This window comes from Asparagus officinalis, chromosome 2 (assembly GCF_001876935.1).
Source record: "Asparagus officinalis chromosome 2, Aspof.V1, whole genome shotgun sequence".
NCBI classification, from domain to species: domain Eukaryota; kingdom Viridiplantae; phylum Streptophyta; class Magnoliopsida; order Asparagales; family Asparagaceae; genus Asparagus; species Asparagus officinalis.
The window spans coordinates 31,386,466-31,412,405 of NC_033795.1; the positions used below are offsets into that span (position 1 = coordinate 31,386,466).

The window sequence follows — 25,940 nt, forward strand, 5'->3', positions numbered from 1 at the left end:
CAGGTGCAGAGTATTGATCAGATCGTTGGGATATCACAGCGGATGGAGGGTGATGCTACTCCACGTTGAGTGGAGATTACTCCACATACTCCAGATCATATTGTATCGTTTGGGATTCCAGCTGAGGTAACACAGTTTGGGGATCATTTGGATTTGGATGCAGATGATGAGTTGGTTTTGGATTCGAATGCAGCTGGTGGACATAGTTCAGAATTGGATATGGACGTTGGTTCACCTGAGGTGGAGGTGTTTGGTTTGTTTTATTTTGGGGCCATTGAGAGTGCTATCAGCCGCAGATTCATTGGTGATGTTGGTTAAGAGTTGAGGACTCTTCTATTAGATTGAGGGCCTTTGGAGGCCATTGGGTGAACTACGTGAAAGCTTGATTCCTTAGGCAAGAAGATACGTAAGTAGTCATTTATGATGCAGCCGGTTTGGTGAGTTGATACCGACGTTTGGAGAGTGATCACATTCTCATTTTGGTCTCGACTTGTTATGGATTGAGTCCGTTATCGTGGTTTTGTTCCACTTCATACTGTACGCAATAAGTGAGATATTTGTTTTGGTTGGTGTCGGCTCAGTTTTGGGAAAGCTTCGTCGAGGTGGAGAATTGAAGAGGAAACAACGAGGTTCAGAAAATTGGAGACGGAACAATTTGGAAGCTGCGCGATCGACCGCGGGTGACACGACGGTCGACCGCGGACGTGCACAAGGAACAGGAAAGTCTCTGGACTTTTGGCGGTCGACCGCGTCGACTGGCTCGACGGTCGACCGTGAGACCCTGTAAGTGTTTTTTGGGTTTTTTGGGTTCTATCTTTGGCCACGATCGACCGCGACTGACGCGACGGTCGACCGCAGGTCGGGTTTGGGCCTGAGTTTGGTTTCCTGTTCCGTTTGGGATTGGTGTTTGCTATAAATACAAACACAAGTTTTAGGATTTCTTTGGGGTTTGATTGGGAATTGTTTTGGGGATATTAGAGCACATAAAAGAGAGATCTTTCTGAGCTATTGGTTAGGGTTATTGTTTGAGAGATTGAGAGCTTTGTTGGTGAAATTAGTTGATTTGTTTGAGCGATCTGTAATCTCAGTTTGTACTCTCCTTCTCTATAGTGAAAAAATCATCCTCTTTCTTGCCCCGTGGACGTAGGCAACTTACCGAACCACGTTAAAATTGGTTGTTTGTGTTTTGTGCTGTTATTTTGATTTGCTTGGCATTTATCTCGACGTTTGTTTTGGTTCCTCGAAGCACATCAGTTTGGTTTTGACTTCCGCCGCGCACAACAGAGATTCCACAATTTGGATAGAAGAGAAATCAGTCCTACAGATCAGAACCACTTCAATCAAACGCCCTAATCCATCGTGAAACTTTACGTCCCCGCCGGATAACCATCATGGATTTTTAGACATTCATAAAACTACACATATACTTAGCGATAAGTTTTTTGCACCAAAACTCTAAATACTTCTTAATAGTTTTGTGAAATTTACTCTTCCTTTTTCTAGCAATACCGAAAGTAGATGCTAAGTATCCTACTCCAATCGACCCGGTACAAATGAATTTGCATTTGAGAATGGATACTCAACCCTCAAGTCAACAATGCATGGCGTATAATGAGATAAATGGCATATCTAAAAGCAAGCTGCCAACATGTTTTGAGAAATTTTCCTTACTATATAAAGTCGACGGTTATGTACCTCATTGATTCAAAGAAAAGAAAAACTTCCTTTGACTTGTACTGAAGATATGAAGGATTAGTTCTACAATTTGGACGGAAGAAAACTTCGGTAGGCTGGGGCCCAAAACAACTAGATGGGACCCAAAACAACTAATTAATGCAACACGTATGCTTTGCTTCTGAATAAAAATACTCGTGAGGGGGCTACCAAAGGGCCGCTACTCACATGGGGCACATGATGCACTCTGTCGGCTACTGCTACATATCGCCCATGGATTGGATAGCAACAACCCTTTGTTTATAAGCAAGATATTGACTATTTGTCCTTGGCCCATGACATTAATCATAAAAGGTGCAACACAAACTACTAAATTAACTTAATCTCATATCATTATAGACTTTGCTCATGCTTCGCTCCTTTGATTAAGGAAAGAGAATCATCCACCGCGGGGTGACTCAGACTATTGGGAGGTTCCAAAATGGTTCTCATGGTCTTGGGTTCAATTTCGAGTTGGAGGAAAAAGAATCCTATATATGTTCCTTATAATAAGAAGAAAGTGACACGTGTCCAACTATCAATCTTAGAGTTGATTGTATTGTTTTATGTAACGTTTGCACCGATATGATATTTTGTTTGCTCCGTTAGTTTCAATGCTTGAACTAATATTTTTTGGTTTACATTGATTTTACATGTTTATGGCACTAATTTAGAATTTACGATGAATTCTTTTCTTTCCTTTGATTAAGGCTTTGAAGAAAAACTTTGATGGGTCCTACTCATTTTTGTCTATACGTGGGCTCCTCCACTCCCCACATGCATTAAACTATCAAAACTCTGGAAGGGTAAGAGAGAGGAGCATATCTTGGTGACATGCCATGTGATGCCAACCAATTTCAAACCGTATGAATCCAACTATGCATGCACTATACATACATTATTAAATATCATACTCCAAATGGGAACACAAACCAAAAAGTTACCAAACCTCACTACACTTCAAAATAGGAGGTTAAACCCTAATCTCTTCTCTAATGAGAGATCCAATCCACTCTATAAATAAGGCTTATCTCCAGCACTCCAAGAGCCAAGAAAAGAATAGGAGATAAACAATGGCAGCCTTTCTCAAGCTCTTCTCTGCTCTCACTGTCCTCTCCATCATCCTAAACAAAGGTGAGCCTTCCTCCATATCTTCTCTCTATTTATGCTTGAACTACATAAAATCCCCTAAAGTTTTTCAGAATCCATACAAAATCCCCCCCTAAGATATCAAAAGCACAGTTTGACCCCCTCACTTTCAGTTTCTCTGAGATTAATTTCTATGTACAAATTATGGTTCTTAAATAGAGCCATATATTAACTCTCAAATACACCATGTATGGTTACTACACTAAAACGGGTTTTTGCAGATTGATCTCCTGTGCTATCGCCAAATTGAACTTAATACCCGTGTAGTTCTATTGTTGCAGATAGACTTAATACCCTTGTAGTTCTATTGTTGCAGATAGACCTCCGAGTGAATTTTTTTTTTTAGCCTTTTCAGGGGTCTATTTTCAACAATAGATTTTCACCCAAGAGGTCCATCAGCAACGATATAACTTTTTCAGGGGATATATATGCAACAATAGCACTACATACGATTATTATATTGAAAACTGATGATTACATGTATGACACAGGTTGGGCAGCACCGTGCAGCAAATCAGACATAACAGTTCAACAAGTGAAAACCGGAGGAATCATCGAAGGGAAACCAGAATACAAAGTGCTAGTGAGCAACAATGGCAAGTGCATTCAATCAAAGGTAATCATGAGATGTTATGGCTTAAGCAGCGTCGAAACAGTCGATCCAAGGGCAATCAGACCGCTGGATGAAGAGCGATGCATCGTTCATAGTGGAAGGCCTTTGGGTAGAGGAGCTAGTATAGCATTTAAGTATGCATGGATGACTCCTCAGGATTTCCCTGTGATAAGTTCTCAGATTCACAATTGAGGGGATTTTAGCGACATTTGTGTGTGTTTTTCATACAGGGTTTGTGTTTACTATTGGCCGGGTTTGGATAGTTAAGGAAATGTCCATATCCAGTGCCTCAATAGGATTGTTGTTGCTTTTGTGTTGAAATTGGAAAGAGAATTTCCACTGTAAGCGAGGAAAGCAGAAAGTCTGTTTCCTCCATTGTTGAGAATATACTATGTATCCTGTTACATATACTAGACTTGACCAAATGGCTCTATGTGCATGTTTAACTTTCTAGAGACTAATCATGCTACATCAGTGATGCATTGAGGAGTTACTTCAATAACATTTTGGGTTACTCCTTAAACAAGCATATTTGCAAAACACCCCCAAATCTCAGCATTTGGAAAACTACCACACCCCCAACTCTTTAACTTTGGATAAACAATTACCCCCAAATCAACAAATAATCAACTTTCATACACTAATTTTTAAATGCCATGTCAAAGTATCAACAACATAGTCAATTTTTTACTCATCATATTCAACAAAGTCAATAATTTGTTGATTTGGAGGTATTTTTCCAAAATGGATGATTTGGCGGTAGTTTTGCAGATAGTGAAATTTGTAGGATTGTCGTGCAACTATACACAATTTAAGGGGTATATATATTAAACAAACTCACATAATTTTTGAGAAAAGAGTACCCTGTCCAATGAAGATGAACTAGGAGTTTAATGAAATAAATTCATCATCCAAAAGAAAAGAGAGAGGAATCTCTAGGGTCTTCATTCTAGCAGAGGAGGAGACAAAACGGAGAAGAGACAAAACTGCTACATGTGGCTCATGGACTTGAGCTAAATAAAAAACTGCTCCAATCACTTCAAAATGATAGCATTTACTAGATTATATCCTCTAAGGCAGTATGTGAAGCCATCGGTTGAGGGGATTTTAGAGACATTATGTGTGCTTTTATATTGGGTTTGTGTACTATTGGCCGGGTTGGAGAAGGGACATAATTGCTATGGATGAACTATGGATTTGAGCTAAATAGAAGTAAACTGCTAGAATCTCTCCAATTATGAATGAATTTATTAGATTATATCCTCTATGGTAGTAAAGTGCAGCCATCATCTAGCACAAATAAGACCAAAAATGGGATGTTATTATTTATTCCAGTCGGTGGCTTTCATTATACATAAACAACAAAAACGTCTTATTCATAAAACAATATGATAACTATTATGCATAAACAACAAACAGAACATCTTATTTATAATGAATAATTAAACACTACAATAACATTGTTTGAAAATTAACAATTATTATGGATTAATTTTGAAGGGAAACTTATCAAGTGATGGAGGCATGGAGATGCCATGTTAGATTGTCTCTCTGAGAATATTTCCCAGTGCAACAGGTATACTACGGCCTACCCTCCAAGATTTAATAATCGATAGCCCTGGAAGCATGAACTCGCAATGTACAGGCCCTTGAATAGACCCGTTTGTTCTTCCTTTAGAAGTTTCAGAATGAGGAGACCGAGAATGAAGGAGTTTCTGTTGTTGATTTTCTGAATGAGGATTCAAATCATTTTCTTCCTCAAGACAGAGAGATATCCTTCCTCTGCTGCATTTAGTTTGTTTCTCTATTTTCTCCTCTCTACACATCAGTATTGTTCTTCAGCCTCCCCTGAAAAGTTACAGAAATAAGAAAACCAGCACGAAAGCAGAATGGCTTCAAGTCTAATAAAAGTTACAGAAATAAGAAACCCAGCACAAACAAAATATCGATGTCGAAAGATAGATACCCAAAACAGCCTCCAACTTGAGGAACAAAACCATAAAATTCAGTCGGAGAAGCTAAAAAAAATTCAGCCATTCTCGACATCAGTGCTTCATCATTTTTAATTAAGCATTGTAACAAAAAGCAATATAAAAACTGTCACCAAATGTAAACTCAAAATTGTTTGCTATATGGACCAAAACACAGCTGAAGTAAACGAAAGATTTCCGTTAAAAATGTATAACTGTATAAGAGATGATTTCACTACAATCAGAAGATAGACAAGCATAGATTGTGCTCTTCTTTTTTTACGTTGTTGCATAACTTTTCTACTACAATCTGATGCTTCCAGAGAGCACACCAAAAACATGAATATGAGCATTGCCATACAAGACGCCATAAGTGATGGATTCATTTTCTCACTCCTTTAGGTTTCTATTATCTTATGTAATTGAAGTGAATCATTCAGAGGTAGCGTTCTCATGATACAACTGATTTAAGTCAGGCTAGTATTACATATATTCATGTCAAATTTGACTCATGTGAGATTCTCTAAGTTTTAACCTACATATTGTAAGAATAGAGCACGTGTTAGTTCTTTCGAGCCTAACCCCATGCTTAAAACTCAAGTTCTGTCATGAATTGACAGATACTCTGTGAAATAGGCAAGGTTGACTCCAATTTAATACTTACCAATTGGACTATTACACCTGCTACTATCTTTTTGTGATATAATTGATGGCAATTAAATAGATTATATCATTACCTTCCAAAGGATCTTGTGTATCCGATCATGGTCCAAGTAAAACACACCGATTGCAGTAGAGAGCAAAAAAAACCATCTTCATGTGTCAAGAATTTAATGAAAGTACGGAGTCTGGTTTACCAATAGTCATTGCATGAACAAGTCCCATCTTTGAAATGATGGAACCTATTCCGATCTCTCACGATAATTTCCCTTTTGTAAACCTTAGACATGAATTTTGTAGCTTCATGGCAATCCATGCATACTCTGAGATTCTTTGACACCCTAATAGCAGCTCCAGGAGGAGCTTTCATGAGACCAAAAGCAATTGCTAACTTCTCACTGTGATGAGAAACCGAAACCTCTTTCTCTTCTTCCTCTGCATCTAATCTTGCTTCTGCAACATTTGGCACATAACCTGCTTCCTTAATTTGACTGACAATTTCTTCAATCTTTTCATATATCTTCTCAGAATAAGGATGTGCATTGTCTTCAGCAAAGAACTCATAGATCATGCCATCCAATTCCATCAAACTACATCCTGGGATTTTCTTAATCCCTTTCTCCTTTATTTGGTTTCTCACTCTCACTGCATCCTCCCACCTGCCGACAGATGCATAGATACTTGAGAGAAGTATATAGTCTCCACTATGCCTAGGCTCCAATAGTACAATCTGCTTCAATGATTCTTCACCAATCTCCAGATTCTTGTGAATTTTACAGGCAGACAACAACGTTCTCCATATTATTGCATTAGGCTTTATAGGCATTCTCTTAACAAAATCATATGCCTCTTCAATAAGGCCTGCTCGTCCAAGTATGTCAACCATACAGCCATAATGTTCGACCCTTGGATTAATTGCATAATCTCGACTCATGCTATCAAAATAATACCGTCCCTCTTTCACTAAACCTGTATGACTACAGGCAGAGAGAACAGCGACAAATGTGACATCGTTTGGTTCAACGTTAGCTTCCAACATAGAAGCAAAGAACGTGAGAGCCTCTCGTCCTTGTCCATTACTTGCCAACCCTTGAATCAACACAGTCCAAGTCCACGCATTCTTATGTGGCATTTTCCTAAAAGCATCTAGCGCATTCTCAATGCATCCACACTTTGCATAGAAATCCACCAATGCTGTTCCAAGATTGACAGTTAATTGCATCCGCTTTCTTCTCATATACGAATGTACCCACTTGCCAGTCTCAAGTGCTCCCAAAACTGCACAAGAAGAGAGAACGCTAACCATTGTCACTTCATTAGGATCAACATTCCCAGTTTGCATCTTATTAAAAAGCTCGAGCGCCTCTCTACACCTATTCCCTTGATTATACCCTGAAATCATCGCACTCCAAGCAACAACATCATGGCACGGCATTTCATCAAACAACTTCCTTGCTTTATCGACACATCCACATTTTGCATACATATCAACAAGCGAAGTCATCAAATTCTGACTAGGGTCACTCAAATTCTTCCTTATGTACTCGTCAATCCACTCTCCTAAATCCAACACCCCGAGCCTCCCACATGCTGTTAAAACGCTAATCAATGTAACCTCATCAAATTCTACTCCCAACTCTAACATTCTTCTAAATAAATTGATAACCTCCTCCCACTCCCCGGCCTTGAAATACCCAGCAAACATTGCATTCCATGTAACAACACTCCTTTTACTCACTCCATCGAAAACCCTGCGAGCAACTCTGACCTCTCCACAGCTTGCATACATGTGGATCAAGCTGTTGACAACAAAATCTTGCCTGGAAAATTTAGACTTGGAGAGATGAGCATGCACCATCCTACCAATTTCTAAAGAATTGAGCCGGGAACAGGCTTTAAGTATGCAAGAAAGGGTGTATTTATCAGGTAGGACAGAGTCTTCGAGCATTTTGATGAAGTAACCAATGGAGCTAAGAGGTGAGTTTGTGAGGTTGAAGGCGCGGATGAGAATGTTGTAGGCCTCAGTGTGGGGGGAGGAGGTGAGGGCAAAGAGCTTGAGGGCATAGGGGAGTTTATTGGGTAGGATGAGGGCCGAGGATTCAAGGAGATTCTCCAGTATAGAGGGTTTATGGATTGAGGAAGTCTTGATGAGGTGAGCATGGATTTGGCGGAGGTCATCAGGAGTCTTGCATTTATGGAGGAGGAGGGTGCGGGGGTTGGAGGGGAAGTGAGGAATGGGGGTTGGGGTTGGAGGGAGAGATTTGGCAGGAACAGTAGGGATAACAGCCATTTTTGAAGTTGAGTCTTTTTAGGGGTCTAGGTTTTCTTGGGGTGGGAAGTATTTCTATTATTTATAGATGGATTGGTTGCAGTTATTATCCAAACCTGCCAATCGGTAGAGATGATAGTAGGCTGGAGAGATCATACATCTGCAGGGTACCCCACTGTTGACATAAACTCGGTGTTGCCCCTGTAGCCTGTTCAAAGGAAGTCCCAATTAGCATCAACAATCAATGGTATTCTCAAGAACCCTCAAGAATGCAATATTGCAAACTAGAGTGATGAATAACAGATAATTCTATGAGCAGTTAGTTTCTTCGCGTCATGAAATTCACAGTATTGCATAGTGTAATTTGTTAAGAACTCAAAAGGAATGACCCTGACCTTGCACAGTTTTGTAGGACCACGCACTAACTACCGTTAACTGAATTTCCTACGGCTCCAACTTCCTGGACTCCCTAAAGGAGTTGAGTTGATGCTCAGATTGCATCCTATTTACGTATCAATATCTAGACATTTCACATTTTCTATAAAAAAATCATGTGGAACCTCTATGGGTATGGACAGGTTAAATGATCTGATTGACTTTTATGCCCACAAAACCACTTCTCAGGAAACATTTTAATGAAATAAGCAGTAAAAGTAACAGAGTAAATATAATACTTGACCGAGAAATGATATGTCACATGAAAGATTCTTAAATAATGAAAGTTCAAATAACCATTCCATAAGTTGAAATTGAAACTTGGACTTCTCAAGAGGGAGTATGAGTCCGTCAACCACGAAACACTTGTTGGAAGAGTGGTGGGAGGAGTAATATTATAAACTGAATGTACCACCAATCATCATGAAAGGAAAATATATTCCGTCATATACGAAGTATCTTTTCAAGGATCCCCTCAAAGCAGAAGTATAATAGTAAATTCTTTAGATTATTACTTAGAACTAGGATATGTTTACTCCATGTCATGCACAACCTCTAATGAGTCACGAATCACGATAATGAGGCGGGAGAGGGAGGGAAGTCAATCCCTAGACGTTTTACCCATTTTATATTCATGATTAACCTTTAACCATGATTACATGGAAGCCTTCAGGGAAAAGGTCTACAAGGATTCATAACAGATGGTCCCAGCCTAAAGCAATTCGTAAAAATTCTGAATTTCAGGAACCATTTATATTTGAAGCTTTAAAAATACAAAAAGCAAGCCCTTGGAGTAAAAAAAGTGATTGATCCATGTTTTGGGAAAGTAGACAGCCTCGATGGCTAACTCTACAGCCTCGAAGGCTAACTCCTACGACAACAAGGATACTTTGTTTTCTCCCATTATAAATGAAGTACGGTGAATAACAATTAAATATCAATTTGTGGTTTGCCATAATGAACTGCTGCAAGGTTTGAATTAGATGAGCGTAAACTTGAACTCAACTATGCACTTCAGGTTAGGCCTATCAGCATAAAAGTACAAATAGAGAAGCAGGCTTCGTTCTGTTTATAAATAGAGCACCATGACACTGAACCTATACCCTTTCACAAATTTTAGGGCATCCTTGGAGTAAATAATTACAGTTCATTACTTGAATTATAATCACAATGTAGACATTAGAATTTTTTTTTTTTAGTTACAAGATTTATATCGCCCATTCCAACTCCTTTGCCGTTTGCGCCCAGCTTCAATAACTATACATAGCATAAAACTATCAATAAAACTTTAAAATAAGTTACATTGATACCTTGTTGTGCATAAGCTAATTAGAGAAGGAACTATTTGAGGTCCAACCCTCCAATTAAAAAGAAAGTTCTTTTTATTTTATTTTTTACAGAAACTACACAAATAATTTCTGGAGACATACTGTGAAAAATACAATTACCGGAGAAACCAAATCAATTATCTAAAAGGGAATTTCTCTACAAACTCTGCAGCATAAAGAGCTTAATCTACCGAAACAATAAGAAAACAAATAAATTAGCACAAACTTGTAAATCCTATTCATAACTTAGAGCAATACTTCTATAATCAATACTTTTCTTCTCTCAAGCATATCATCAAACGAGTTGAGGGCACTAAACTAAACAGTGCAACTATTTTGAATAAAACAAACAATTCCAACTAATAATTGCAAAGCTCATGAAAATATTACCAAATTGAGCGATGAAGAAAAGGTCGAGAGCCACAAATCAAATGCTAACAGAAGATAGAAGAAGAAAAAACAGAAGAATGAGACTGGGAGCTGGCTGTGCCTTGGAGATTTTAGGCTTTAGATAGAGAGGAAGCGCGGATAAAAGAAGGGTAAAATTCATAAAACTCCCTGTAACTTGAGCGATATGTGGAACCTACGTCAACCTTGGGAAGTTATACAAAGTCAAGAGGGCTTTCCACAAATTAGCCCAAAGTCAGGGGTTGTATGAATTGAGTTAGTTTTTCCCGTAACAAACCCTTAATTTTGTCATTTGGGAGATAGAGATAGGGCGTCCACTGGAATTGAGTTTTTATGGGTAAATAACAATAAAACCTGAAGAACTTTCAGCATTTTGCAGTAAACCTCCGATAACTTTCAAAATTGTACTAAACCCCCAATAACTTTTGGAATTGCAGCAAAGCCCCAGTGAATTTTCACAAATTTTAGATAACCCTCACACAATAGAACAAAAAAAACAACATAAAAAGAGAATTTAGCAAAGAAAAGCTAGAGTTCGGGACCCCAACTTGATTGCGAGCAAGAGGGAATGAACGACAAAAGACAAGAGCATTTTGTTTTTAAGGTTGAAAATATAAAAAAGGCCATAAATGAGTTTTTAATAATTTAAAAGTATTTTGGTCTTTTTATGTCATGTGAGTTGCATGTGCCACGTTTAGGGGTGCATTTGGTCCGGGTATGGCTCGGATATGATACTTACGATATCCATATCACTTCCCATCTCGGATATGGATACAGCTCTATCTCGGTAAAAAAAAATCATATTCATATCCGCTAAAATTGGATACGAATATACATGTGAATATATGAGCGAATATGCATGCGGATTTGAAACGGATATGAGAATACTAGATAGTACTGAAAAAATATAGTTCATGTGATACAAAAGAGGTCATTAATGTGTTCGTTATATCTGAAAATTGAGTAGCATCTTGATCATTATAATCTAAGGATTAAAACTATCATAACATTATGATTGATAAGGATTCAGATATTTTAGATAATAATCTAGATATTTCACTACAAAACCATCCTATTGGTTATAGATTTGGATAACCATATCTGTAGCCTAACAGATACGGTTATTGGATATTTCCTATGATACAAATACGGTTTAGCACCCCTAGCCACATTAGATGTAACCATATTAATTTTGGGAGTTTTTTTGCCAAAGTTATTATGGTCTTAAAATGATTTTGAGAGATATTGGGGGTTTACTACAAAATGCAAAAAGTTATTGGGTGCAATTTACCTTTTTTCTTCTCAAAGACATTTGGATTATGGCATTAACAGTTAGGATGTCTTCGGAAAATTTGAAAGTTATGGGGGGCTACGTGAGGCACCCAATGTTCAGAGTATTTTTTATTTTTTATTTTTCGAAAATACCCAAAATAACTGCAAATACATTTGAGTTTGATTTGGTTGTATTATTAAGGAATAAATTCATGATTAAAATTTAACATCTTAGTTTATTGTAAGTATATGAAGGAGGAACTAATGTCAATTAATCTGATTTGAGAAACTTCAGCGCGTATACTATGGTTCTGAGAATGATAATCTTTTTAAAATTAAAGCATAGTTCAAGAGACATTAATAAACTAACAGTGATAATACCGGGATTCCAAAAGTATCAGGATGTACTAATATTCTAGTTCACATCCTTAAAATATCCTTTCCCATATCTTGAAGACTCTTCTCCTCCTCGGTCACCACCCTTCTCCTTACCTTGCCCCACCGCCTCCCACCAGCGTTATCTCCGTCGCCGCTGCCTCCTCGCCGCTTCTTGCTGGCGATGTCTCCTTTATGATCTCCCGCCCTCTCCACTCCGACAAACCAATAACAAGCTTGATCATTATGTATTTATGCGAAATTGGTCTATTTCATTCCTAATAATCGGGAGACAATAATTGTGCATTGATCCTAGAATATGATACACGTATATAGACAATATGGGCTTGAGAGGGCTAATGCTCTACCTGTACACACATAGATATATACAATATCTTAACATCCCTTCAAACTTAAGGTGGACCGAATACCGAAAGTTTGGACAAGAAGTAAAGCACCTGAGCAGTAGTTTGTGCTTTAGTGAACATTGTTGGGTCCTTTTGTTTTGATGATGATTAACAAACAATTTACAACTAATGTCGTTTGTCTAGTGTTTGTGTTTTGTATTTATTCTAGGCAAACAATATGTTGGAGGATGGATGGAATCGAGCATTCACGATCATATCCAATGGAGGTTGGCGGAATAGTGGAGTGAAGCAATACAATTCAAGTTAAAGATCCAAGATCAAGCTTCATCCGCAAGTTTACCAAGTCAAGCTATATTAAAGACCTTTAAACTTGGGTATATAGTTTATAGTGTTTGTAGTATATGTTCATACTTGTGTGTTAGTACTTTAAGCTCAACCATATACACACATACACGTTTTGATATATATATATATATATATATATATATACATATATGTTTTGGTTTTTAAGTCTATAAAATCATTTTACAAAAGTTTCAATATTGTATTTATGTCAAATGACAAAAACATGTATGTTTAGTTTTCATGTTTTTGGACATATTTGAAAAATGATGAGTTTTCACTATTGAGAAGTGAAATTCCAAAAATTCTTTTTGTAACATGTTCATTTACATGTTTACAATGATTTCCCAAAGTTTTATATTTTTTAGAATTTATTTGCTATTTTTAAAGGCAATTCAAAAATTAGTTTTTCTATTCAAATCAGGCTATTTGTAACATGTAACATTTTTTTGGTTTTGATTGTCATGAGAGGTTTGTGTTTGAGCAACCCCCACCCCCTCCCGATTTATTGAGTGTTTATTTCTCAAATCGTGTTTGTTGGGTGCTAAAATGTTTATATGGGTTGAAACAAGCTTAAGAGCTTGATGTATTTTCCTCTCTTGTCTTATATGGTTTACTTTTATGGATTTCATTTGATTTATGATTTTATTTGAGTGATTTGTTTTCATTTAAAAACTTTTTGCATGATTCTCATGTTCTTTTTCTTTTGATTTTATAAATCTACTTTTATACGTGGCTTTTATGTTTGTATAATGAGACATTATTTCATAATGATATATCAATATGTGTTCTCATTGTCTTTTTGTATGTGTGTTATACCTAGCATGTTTTTTTATATCTATGTTTTCTCACTGTAGGCATTCAAAAATGCCAAATTTTAAAATATGAGAAGGATGGTCAGGAAGATGAATATCGTATCAATCAGAGACGAGGCTCATCGTTTAGTGAAAATCAACCTCGAGAACGCAGGTCGTCGAGCAGTAAAACTCAACAACAAATAGTGAAGCTCGTCATTAGAAATGAGGTTCGACATTCATCTTCGAAAGATGAGGTTCGTCAGTGAAGATAAAGCTCATCGTCGGACTTGAAGCTCGTCAGCGAAGACGAGATTCGTCTAAGGGAAAGTCAACAGGTTTACTACATAGTTGGACCCAGCTATCGAAGACGAAGTTTGTTGGTGAAGATAAAATTCGTCAGACGAAGTCAGTGAAGACAAAATTCATCAGAAGAAGCCTATGTACTACAAAGTATACTTTGTAAGACGAACCTCGTCGCGTATCGAGTCTCGTCTTACATAATGAACCCCGTTTCAATTAAAGATGAGGTTCGTTGTCGATGAGAGATTTAGCTGTAATTTCTCCAAGACTCAGTCAGCCACGTGGGCTAATCTTCAGGAGCACGTTATGGCGTGCGCTGATTTGGAGGAGGCAGTTACGCCCCTCTACCCGTGATCTTAGCACGTCGGTTACGTGCTTAAATCCTATCCTATAAATAGCCATGGATGGCTACATGGATAAGTTGTTGGAGATTTTCGACTTGGACTTCAAGAAGCATCGAAGATCAGAGTTTTTGCGTACAGATCCGGAGTTCATACTTCGATTCTAGTCAGCTAACGAACGTCAGAAGCTTCAGCAATCTTGTTCTGATCGTCAACGAGAGGCAATCTCGACTCGAGCATCGGGGGAAGCATCCTTTTGCTACCAAGAACCCACGTTAAACAATAAGGAGCTGAATTAATCTTCTCTTCATCTATAATCGATAAAGAGCGTGAGTGATTGTAAGGTTTCATATCAAGTGATCGGACTCAGTTTTCTTAAAACAAGTGAATCAATCCAACTTTAATTTTTTTTACCGTACGGACGATAGTGACCATAATGGGAGCAGCTATTCTTTCCAATGAGATGGTGGTGGCGCAATCAGACAAGATCACTGTGGGAACAGACGTCGAGACTTTGGTCATTGAATTTGACCAGTCCAAATACGAGGAGTTCCTCTCCTCTAGTAAGTTTAGTCCCACGAAGGCACGTAAGTGTCGTCGAGTCTTGTATGAGACTTCAGCCCAAGTGGTTTCTGATAATTCAACTCAAGTTAACATCGAGGAAAAGTCTATGCCCCTCAAAGAGGAGGCTCCAATAACTAGCCGTCAGGCTAAAAAATAGGTTGTTAAACAACCTAGTCGAACTTCGGCTTCTACTAGCCAAACTATGGCTCTTGATAACGAACCTCGCCCAGCTTCGGGTGAGGCAAAAGCTCTAGTTGATCCACTGTCGAGACGCGCTTGACAACGTCAGCGCCAGAGCCAAGCTCGCCATAGGGCTCGAGCTTTGGTCTCGCTAGACGGTTTTCACTATCGACTGAGAGCTGATTAGCCCATGGTCAACAAGTCTAATGAGGGTCAAGTGATTGAGGAACGTCTAAATGATGGACATCATCCTCGTACCCGAGTAGGCTTAGAACACGAACCTCATCCTCAAAAAGAGGTTCAACAAATTCAACAAATGGTTCATACTGAGGCTCGTCAAGGAAACGAACCTCAAGTTAAGAACCTACCGAGAAGGTGAAGATGGAGATTAATTTGAAAGTTTGTTTTTCTTATTCCTCTTTTATTGCTTATTAGCTTAGATTTATTTTCATGCTTGTAATTAGATTTTATTTTCTTATTTAAATAGCCAAGAGGCTAGAACCCTCTTGCCTTAGATTTATTTCATACTCATAGATTAGATTTATTTCATGCTTATAGAGTAGATTTATTTTCTTACATTTAATTCTTGCCATTTATTTTGTAGTTTAGATTTTTATTCATTCTTTGTCACATCCACTCTCACTTATATCTCGTGCCGATTTACACACTATCACTTCCACTCTCTCTATCTCTCCACAATCACATTCACTTATCACTCCTACTTGTCACGCACACAACATAAGAACCGATTTTATATTTTCTCCTACAAAACACCTTCCTCGTGGGATCGATATCTTAAATACTATAACTTGACACGGTTGTGCACTTGCAACCTTTTTGGTACATGTTTATGCCGCATCAAGTTTTTGGCGCCGTTGCCGGGGAAGGTGCTTAAGTAGGTTTTAATTATTTTGGTTCTTTAACTTGTGTGTTTTTTGTGAAGGAAACGCTTGGAGCTTGAAGATCGCGGATTGGAGAGCTAGGATTTGAAGATTTGCTTTCGGGTAAGTCCTCTTTCTAGTTTTTAATTCCACCCTTTAGCTAATTCTTCACATTTAGAGACAATTAGGACTTAAAAAAAAAGATTTTATTTTTGTTTACCATAATAAAATTCACCCTCCACTTTGACATTTACTAACAAGATAATAAATTCAAACAAATCCCCCCTTCTCATTTGTTTGATTGTTAACCCTAATTAAAAAAAAAAGATTTTACTTTTCCATCATTTTTAGTTGCTTTTAATTCATAGGGTTGCATTTCATATAGTGTAGGAATTCACCAAGTGATTTGAGCATATTGATTTGACACACACTTAAAAATATTTTTAAGGGCAAAACCCCATAATCAAGATAAGGTGAGGGATTTCATCACCCTTTCCTTAGCCCAAAAATCACTAATTCCTCACTTCACAAACCTAAGCCTAATAAAACTCATTAGACGTTGGTCCCTAAGGATTCGAGCTTAATAAGGAACAAGAAATCCTTAAGTAAACCGGTTTAAGTTTTCTCAGATTAGTTGGTGTCTAAGGCAAGGTTTAGGGGTTGCGTAAAGCGCTCCGTAAGGAATGAGGTACTTAATTGATCTCTGATTATCCTCTAGTACTATCCTTACCTGGCTAACTACCTGGGTAAAACTTTAATCTTTTTACTGTAGGAGTTTTTGGTTAGGAGCTGGTCTAGTTGAGTTAGGCTAAACCCTAGAATTACAGTGATTGAAAAGTGATTGCTTTGATTTGTTTTAGTTATGTTTTCTCTATTTTTTTCTTCTCATAAAAAAACTAAATTTTTTTTCTTTTTTCTCTTTCTTTATAAAAAAATATAAAAAGAAATAGTTTTGGTGTATGCAACAGTGGATTAGGGATAATACACGTCGATTAATTCGCTTTGAACCAATCATAGAAATGGAGCATCCTAATCCACCCGTTCGTCATGATATGTGCTATCCCATTAGGAATGTGATCCCTTCGTGCATTAGGCTCCCCAAAAAAAATGGAATAAATTTTGAGCATAGACCGCAATACATAAAGATGCTTCCCAAATTCCTTGGTAATGAAACAGAAGATGCATATATTTTTATTTCGAAATTTGAGGAAGTGTGTATTATGATTAAAATTAGAGAATTAAACGAAGATGCGATCAAACTCAGATTTATTCCATTTGCTCTCAAAGACAAAGCAAAAAAATGGCTGTATAGCTTACCCATAAATTCTATCACTACGTGGGAGGAATTTATCACCGTTTTTCTTAAGAAATTTTTTCCTATCCATAAAACGGTGAAGCTAAGAAACAGTATCATGAATTTTAAAATTATCTCGGGAGAACTCTTTTGGAAGTATTTTGACCGATTTAAAGATCTTCTCATCCAATGTCCTCATCACGGTTTAGAAAATTGGTGATTGTGCCAAATAATTTATGAGGGATTAGATTATTCTGCAAAAAACTTCCTTAGAATTAATGTGCCACGAGGATTTCATGAGGAAAAACGCTGATGAAGCTTGGGAGTTTTTAGAGTCTTTTTGAAAAAACAATACAATGGGAACACTGTGATGATAGGGTTTCATCAGTTCCCCAATCTAAGTCTAGTGGTCTTTCCTTGGAGTCAAACATTACTTCTGAAGCGAAGATGACGACAATTCTGCGAATGTTAGAATCTTTAGAAATTAAGGAATGAGCTCCAACTCAAATCAATCATGTTTCTGCCTCAGGATGTCATAATTATCAGTCTCCTGCCCATGTTTCAGAGGAATGCCCTCTCCTAGGAAACAACAATGCATTAGAACAGATGAATACTATATTCCAGCACCCTAGAAATGATCTATTTTCTCCAACCTATAATCCAGGGTGGAGAAATCATCCCAATTTTGCATGGAATCTAGGAAATTCTCCCGGAACTCAAAACTTCACTCCCACTTCGACCCAACATTTTCCTAGGGGAAACACAGTTCCATTCAATTCTCATTCATAATTTCAACAACCCAACAATTTTGCTTATTCTATTCAATGTACTACTCTATTATTCTTTGCATGTTTTGTACCTTCACCTGTTTGTTGATTCCACTAGAGAGATAGTAATTGTGATGGTAAAACATGTTATTGCACGGTGTTGTACATGACAGGTTTGACATTCTTAGATTCACCTTGAACTGTAACCTTGTGTGAACCCAAGGGCATCACACACAAGCAATTAGATTGCAACATATACTTCTAATTCAAAATTTCTCTTTCAACTATTTCATCTATTTACGAAAAAGCCATGTTTATCACTTTCAACATTAAAATCTTCTTTCATAGAAAAACATTAAAGTCTTCAAATTCCAAACTTGTATGAATATGATAAAATTTATACCCATGTTTCACATGAGATTATCACATCTAATTTTGCAATTTCATGTGGATACAAATTAACATAAAGATGGTTGCATACAACAAAGACAATATCAAGAAAATAAGGGAGGGGAGATAGAAGTATAGAATATCTTAAAAAAGCTAAAACTATTTGCAATTCTTTCCTCTTATTTTTTATAGGGGACAACATTCACTCTTTGAAAGAAGATCAAAAGTTCTGGACGTTTAGGAGTATTAGTCTACAATATAATTTTTTTTTTAACTTTTATACATTGTATACATGTAGATTTTCATATATATGATTATTTGATGCAATTTTTTTAAATATTATGCGATGTTTTAAATTGTTGTTCGTATAAATGGTATGATGCAATTTGCTATATTCGTTTTGCTTCAGTATAGTTAATAAAATAGTTGAATTGTATTATTTGATATAGTTCTTGAAAATTACATCTATTCATCTATAATTAGTGAAAAAATGGAAACTACAAATTTGCACTCCATCTCTAAAAATTATCATTTTTAATATACCATGTTCTATCGAAGGCAATTGGATAAAATTTTACTGAAGATAACACTTAAATTAGAAATGGACAAGTAATATTTTAACTTCATCATACAAAAGATATATTTTTTATGGAGAAAGTCCCAGTGGAGCAAATCCAACACTGGTTGGTATCATTGCAACAAGAAAAAACAACAGTGATGCAAGAAGTTCAATGGTAAGTTAAACTTACTTCCATTCTCTTTTACAATGAATAAGATATTTAAATTTTCATAAAAGAAATACTAACTATAACTTTATTTTGGCAGAACATGATTAGTCCAAAGTTTTTTGTGGCAACAGATAAAATGTAAGTTACGAAATAAAGAAAAATATGAATTGGATTATGGACTACATGCAATAGAATGTTCAAGCTTTGAATGATCCAACGAGACTGAATTCCAACAAAGCTATAAGATGAAAATGTATGAAAGTAAAAAAAAAAGAGCAAGCATCATCAATGAAAATGTTGACTATGCAGATGAAAGAAATAGGACAAAGAAAACATGTATAACTATTTTATTTAATAACTTTGATTTGTGCATTTGTTGTATCATATTGTATTGCATGTTATCAAATTTTTAATATGTTATTTTTCAGACGTGCTTTGCATGAGATTATAGACTAGTTTCATGTGGATTCAAATCAATATGAAGATGAATGTATGCAACAAAAACAATATAATAAAAATAAATGAGGAGAGATAAAGTATGATAATTTGAGGAACAATCTAATTCCACACATAAAAGTGGGACAATTTTAAAGTGAAGAACTCATATTTCTTATAGAGGTAGAACAATTAGCGGGATAATTTCAAAAATTACCGGTTCTAGTTCTAGTAGAGTTTTAATTGACTAATAACACCTTATTTATCTCAATTTTAGTTCCTATTGACTAACACTATAATATTTTGTCCTACATATTATCCCAGTTCTTTTTTAAGTTCTAGTTAATTAGCCCCCTAAACAGAACCAATTGAAATATATTCCAAAATAAAAACGAACCCTCAAAATTTGTTCGATTCAGTTGGTTTAATCGATTCGAACCGATTAGTGCTCACCTCTAAAGTTCTTTTTTGGGTGTTTCCCCTATCTGGGCATCAATTCCATGAAATTTCCTTGTAATTTATATGTAGTTTAATAATTATGAAAATGGTAAACTTGAAAAGCTAAAAAAACTACCACTTTAACTTCATCCATCACATGTTCTTCATTAACTCTCTTAATTAACTACTCCTAACTCTCTTTAATACTCCACTTTCTCATCATCTCTCCCACTTTTTTATCATTTTTAACCTAAATATTGAATTATGTGGGCACGTATGCAAAACATAAATTAGATGCCTAATTTTAGAAGCTACAATGTTACTTATGATAAAATATCAAGGACAGAAAACAAACAACAAAAAAAAGAAGGGAAAATTACTTCCAAGCCCTAAAATTTAAAAATCAGTGTGACCCAACCCCTCCTACTTTTACCTATGTGTTGTAGGCTGTCTAAAAATCACAATAGATAGCTTATCCTCTATCAAACACCGATGATGGAAGTTACAATCTGACGAGTTCCAGAAGGCTACAATTTGAAGACTTTCACGTAGATCGCTGAAGGTTATAATCTGACGACCTTCACGACCCGTTGCGTATGTTTGATTGTTTTCACCGTAAATTCTTCGTCCGAACTCGGATTTGAGTGATTCCAAGTACGTTGGAAGCTTGACGAAGAGTTCTATCTACTTCGATGGTTGGATTATCTGTAGAATGAATGAGACTCGAAGGGCGTTGTCCTTTTTGTGAACATCGCCGGGTTCCCGATTGGCCCGGGTCTTCGTTGTTCCGAAATCCTATCAGCTCACGTAGTTCGTCGATTCACTTCAATCGTTCATCAACGTCAATTGAACTCCTGTAGATCGGATAGTGACGTTCATTGTCGCTCTTTAACACTGAACCGTTCGTGGAGACCTATAGGCAATTTTCGATGCCTACAGAGCTTTGGAGGCAGCAGGCTATAGGGTGACCTTGGCAGATGCACGCTTGAAGGTTACATTTGGGTCCATGATTGTGATGAAGGGCGTCAGAAAAATTCGTCCCAGTCAACCGCGAACTTTCGAAAACTTTGGAGGGGGTTCTGTAGGCTGTCTAAAAATCACAATAGATAGCTTATCCTCCATCAAACACCGATGATGGAAGTTACAATCTGACGACTTCCAGAAGGCTACAATTTGAAGACTTTCACGTAGATCGCTGAAGGTTACAATCTGACGACCTTCACGACAACCGATGAGAGCTCTAGTTCAACAGCATTCACAATCAACATCGGGATTTACAATCTGACGACTCTCATATTCTCAAGGAGCCAAGACGAAGATTACAAGACAATGATCTTTGCAACGCTATGACAAAAGAGATTACTTTGTGATAATCTCTTCAAGACAAGACGCGAAGGTCCTCCCCGTGTGTCAACATCAAAACGCCGGGGTCGATCCCGCGTTACAACATCAAAACGCGAGGGTCGAACCCACGTTACAATATCAAAACGCCAGGGTCAAACCCACGTTACAACATCAAAACGCTGGAGTCGGACCCGCGTTACAACAAGCGAAACGTGAGCGACCCTCGCGTTCTGGATGTTCAGTCAACACCCAACCTCGCGTCTCAATCCTAAGACGCGAGGTTAGGGTCCTGAACGCCAGGTTGGGCGTTTGACTCATTCAAATATGAGTCGAACGGTTTCAGAACCATTTTCCCCACGATCTGAGAAAATCACGCCCACTTAGGAGCGGATTTAGAGGGCAGTTACACCCCCTTAATCCCCTATAAAAGCGAATAAACTCAACTGAGTTCGGTTGGAATTTCTTGGCTGAGATCGACCACTGAAGGCTGGCATTTTTCGGATCTGGGACTTTGCAGTAACAAGAGAAATCATTGGGCGAGCTTTTGAGGAGATTGGCATCATCCTCCAACGAAGATCATCTTCAACTTCGACAACAGAGAGCTTTCATCCTTGGCTTATCAACCGAACTTTCGGTTCAAATCAACTCTTTTACAGAGTTCTTCTAAACTCGTTCAGAGTTCTCAAACTTGCCACGCAAGTTCTCCATAGCGTCGAATCGTGAGGAGAAGACATCGTTCCAGTGAAGTAAAACGTCGGATCGTCAACGGAGAGCAAACTCAATGCGAGTATTCGAGGGAGGCACTCCATCGCCACCGAGAAGAACCCAGTTTTAAACAAAGGAGAGAACCAAATTCGTTACCGAGAAGAACCCAGTTTTAAACAAAGGAGAGAACCAAATTCGTTCTCTTCTCTTTTGTAATCAAATTATAACCGGAATCAAAGAAATACAAGTCAATGTTCTCTTCTCTTTTGTAATCAAATTATAACCGGAATCAAAGAAATACAAGTCAATTTTCTTTTGTTCTTTTCATTACAATTTTTCCAACACGACAGTGCTGCACCCTTAAAATTTTAAAAAAATTTGTACCCCAGCCCCTCCAGTTCACCTCTCCCCAAGTTTCAATACATTTTACATCAAAATCCTAACTTTACCCTCAACAACCTTCTTTCTTTCTTCTTCTCCTCCTCCACTCCCCCTCTGCCCCCTCCCTTAACTCTCTCCTCCTCTTCTCCTCCTCTTCCTCTTCGATCCTGTGGCGGTGTCGGCTTCCTCTCCCATGCTGAGATCCGCCGCTTGTTGGGGTTTTTCTAATGACCAACGACGACATCGCTGATGACTTTGCTGTCATTTTGAGCTACGCACATCAACGATGACCTCGACAACGAAGACACTTCCCAACGACGACATCGACGATGAAGACGCCTCCCCGGCAACGAAGCCGCCAACTCCCCAACCCACTCCAGATCCAACTCCTATAAGCACACAACAGCCTCTTCCCCTATCCAAGCCAAGTCCGACCAACCTCAGCCCCAACCTCGTTGATTTATCACCGCCACCACAATACACTCCGCCTAAATGCACGCCACATGTTTGACCTAATGACTGAACACCACGCCCAACCCTTGCACCTCCCAATCTTTGAAATGTCACATCAACCTTCAGCCGACGCTCCGCCTCCAACATTACACCACCCACATCGTGTTACGAAGTCTCCCTACCCCAACGGTGCACCACCTACACCGTAGAGTTTGATGCAGAGGTGGTGACCATCAGGTCGGTGATGGTGAACGAGTTGAATGAGATGGGGGCGATGATGCTATTCATTACAGCGGAGAAGGGGTATTTGGATATTGTGGAGGAATATGTTGGGGTTTGATTTGGTTGATCGTCAAAATAATTGAGAGGGGATGTGTTTGTGTTTGTGTGTGTGAGTTTGTTTGTGCCGCAATTATTGTAGGATTTTGGTGTGTGTGTGTGTGTGTGTGAAGTGTTGAATTTTATCTACTATCTAACTCGGTGAAGAAAATAACGATGAGGATGAAGTCAAAGGGTGGCAGATGAGGCTTATCGGGTTACTGGGTTTCAGATCAGTATCGGATGCCGGCGATCGACAGTAGAGGGTGGGGCCCGCCGCTGGAGCAGGATAGTTGGAGGGATGAGGAGGGACAAAGGGAAGAGAGGCGGCGGCGGAGGCGGATGTGAAACACTTTTGTAACGAACAGATCGCCATAACCGATCAACTTGCAAAGAACCGATCGCCGATTAATATGAGTTGCGGATGTGAAACACTTTTGTATGTATGAACTGAAATACTTTTGGGTGTATGTAATAGCTAAATACTTTTGTATGTATGTAGTAGCTGTGTATATGAACTGAAATACTTTTATAGGGATGTGAACCATAATGCAAATGTGATATAAAATTGATGCACAAATTTGTCCTATTAACTATTGAAATACTTATATATGTCATTAACTATTGAAATACTTTTGTTAGCTTGTTAAGTTACACTGTTAGATTGTTAAGTTATACAAGTAACATGTTAACTTTTCTTGGTAGCTTGTTAAATTACACAAATAACATGTTAACTTTCGTAGGTAGATTGTTAAGCTACATAGATAACATGTTAACTTTCGCAGTTAGATTGTTAAGTTACACAATTAACTTGTTAACTTTCTTTATTAACTTATTAAATTACACATGTAACATGTTAACTTTCGCAGTTAGATTGTTAAGCTACACAGATAACATGTTAACTTTCCTTGGTAGCTTGTTAAGTTACACAGATAACATGTTAACTTTATTTGTTCGCTTGTTAAGCTACTCAGATAACATAAGTTACACAGATAACATGTTAACTTTATTTGTTCGCTTGTTAAGCTACTCAGATAACATAAGTATATGTCCACCTACAAAAAATGTGAACGTTGTTATTTGTTCGCTTGTTAAGCTACTCAGATAACATAAGTATATGTCCACCTACAAAAAATGTGAACGTTGAGGATTTATATATGTCAATAGCTGTGTATATTTATCCTATTAACTATTGAAATGCTTATTCATGTCATTAGCTGTGTATATGAACGTTAGGGATTTACCTGTTAACTATAATCTATACAAACTATAATCTATACATAAATTATAGTTAACATGTTAACCATATCTGGGGTGTAATGTGATACAACTACAGAACTACTTTATAGGTTGACATATACTTATGGTTAATATGTTAACTTATGGATTAAGAGTTAACAGGATATTTATTATAGTTAACAAATTACATGTAAGAGTTAACAGCTAATCAACTATAGTTAACATGTAATGGATTATAGTTAACCTCATTCCACTGTGCGTAAGTATATACCAGATCAGGTTAACTTGCTATATATTATAGTTAACAGGTAAATCCTCAACGTTCATATACACAACTAATGACATAAATAAGTATTTCAATAGTTAATAGGACAAATATACACAGCTATTGACATATATAAATCCAGTATTTCAATAGTTAATAGGACAAATATACACAGCTATTGACATATATAAATCCTCAACGTTCACATTTTTTGTAGGTGGGCATATACTTATGTTATCACACAGCTATTGACATATATAAATCCTCAACGTTCACATTTTTTGTAGGTGGGCATATACTTATGTTATCAGTGTAACTTAACAAGCTACCAAAAAAGTTAACATGTTATTTGTGTAGCTTAACAATCTAACTGCGAAAGTTAACATGTTACCTGTGCAACTTAACAAGTTAACAAAGAAAGTTAACAAGTTATCTGTGTAACTTAACAATCTAACTGTGAAAGTTAGCATGTTATCTGTGTAATTTAACAAGCTACCAAGAAAAGTTAACATGTTATCTGTGTAACTTAACAAGTTAACAAAAATAGTTAATATGTTATTTGTGTAGCTTAACAATCTACATGCGAAAGTTAACATGTTATATGTGTAACTTAACAAACTACCAAGAAAAGTTAACATGTTACATGTGTAACTTAATAATCTAACAGAGTAAATTAACAAGCTAACAAAAGTATTTCGATAGTTAATGACATATATAAGTATTTCAATAGTTAATAGGACAAATTTGTGCATCAATTTTATATCACATTTGCATTATAGTTCACATCCCTACAAAAGTATTTCAGTTCATATACACAGCTACTACATACATACAAAAGTATTTAGCTATTACATACACCCAAAAATATTTTAGTTCATACATACAAAAGTGTTACACATCCGCAACTCATATTAATCGGCGATCGGTTCGTTGCAAATTGCTCGGTTGTGGCGATCGGTTCGTTACAAAAGTGTTTCACATCTGCCTCCACCACTCTTCCCTTTGCCCCTCCTCATCCCTCCAACTATTCTGCTCCAGCGGCAGACCCCACCCTCTACTGTCGATCGCCGGCCATCTCCGAGTTCGATATATCATCCGACACAGATCCGAAACCCTATAACCCGATAAGCCTCATCTACCGCCCTTTGACTTCATCCTCATCACCATTTTCTCCACTGAGTTGGATAGTAGATAAAATTCAACGCTTCACAAACACAC

General features: G+C 37.3%; 2 protein-coding genes across 2 annotated transcripts; one reads left to right on the forward strand and one right to left on the reverse strand.

Annotated features, from left to right (window-relative positions):
* Positions 2,707-3,923, forward strand: LOC109830624 (TPD1 protein homolog 1-like). The gene is made up of 2 exons (XM_020397938.1): positions 2,707-2,847; positions 3,354-3,923. Exons 1-2 carry the CDS (start codon positions 2,787-2,789, stop codon positions 3,665-3,667), a joined length of 375 nt encoding a protein of 124 aa, XP_020253527.1. The 5' UTR covers positions 2,707-2,786; the 3' UTR covers positions 3,668-3,923.
* LOC109830625 (pentatricopeptide repeat-containing protein At1g08070, chloroplastic-like) lies at positions 4,806-10,633 on the reverse strand. The gene is made up of 4 exons (XM_020397939.1): positions 10,528-10,633; positions 8,491-8,582; positions 6,183-7,925; positions 4,806-5,323 (listed from the first exon to the last, which is right to left on the reverse strand). The coding sequence occupies exons 2-3, from the start codon at positions 8,532-8,534 to the stop codon at positions 6,299-6,301; spliced, it is 1,671 nt and encodes a 556-aa protein (XP_020253528.1). The 5' UTR covers positions 8,535-8,582; positions 10,528-10,633; the 3' UTR covers positions 4,806-5,323; positions 6,183-6,298.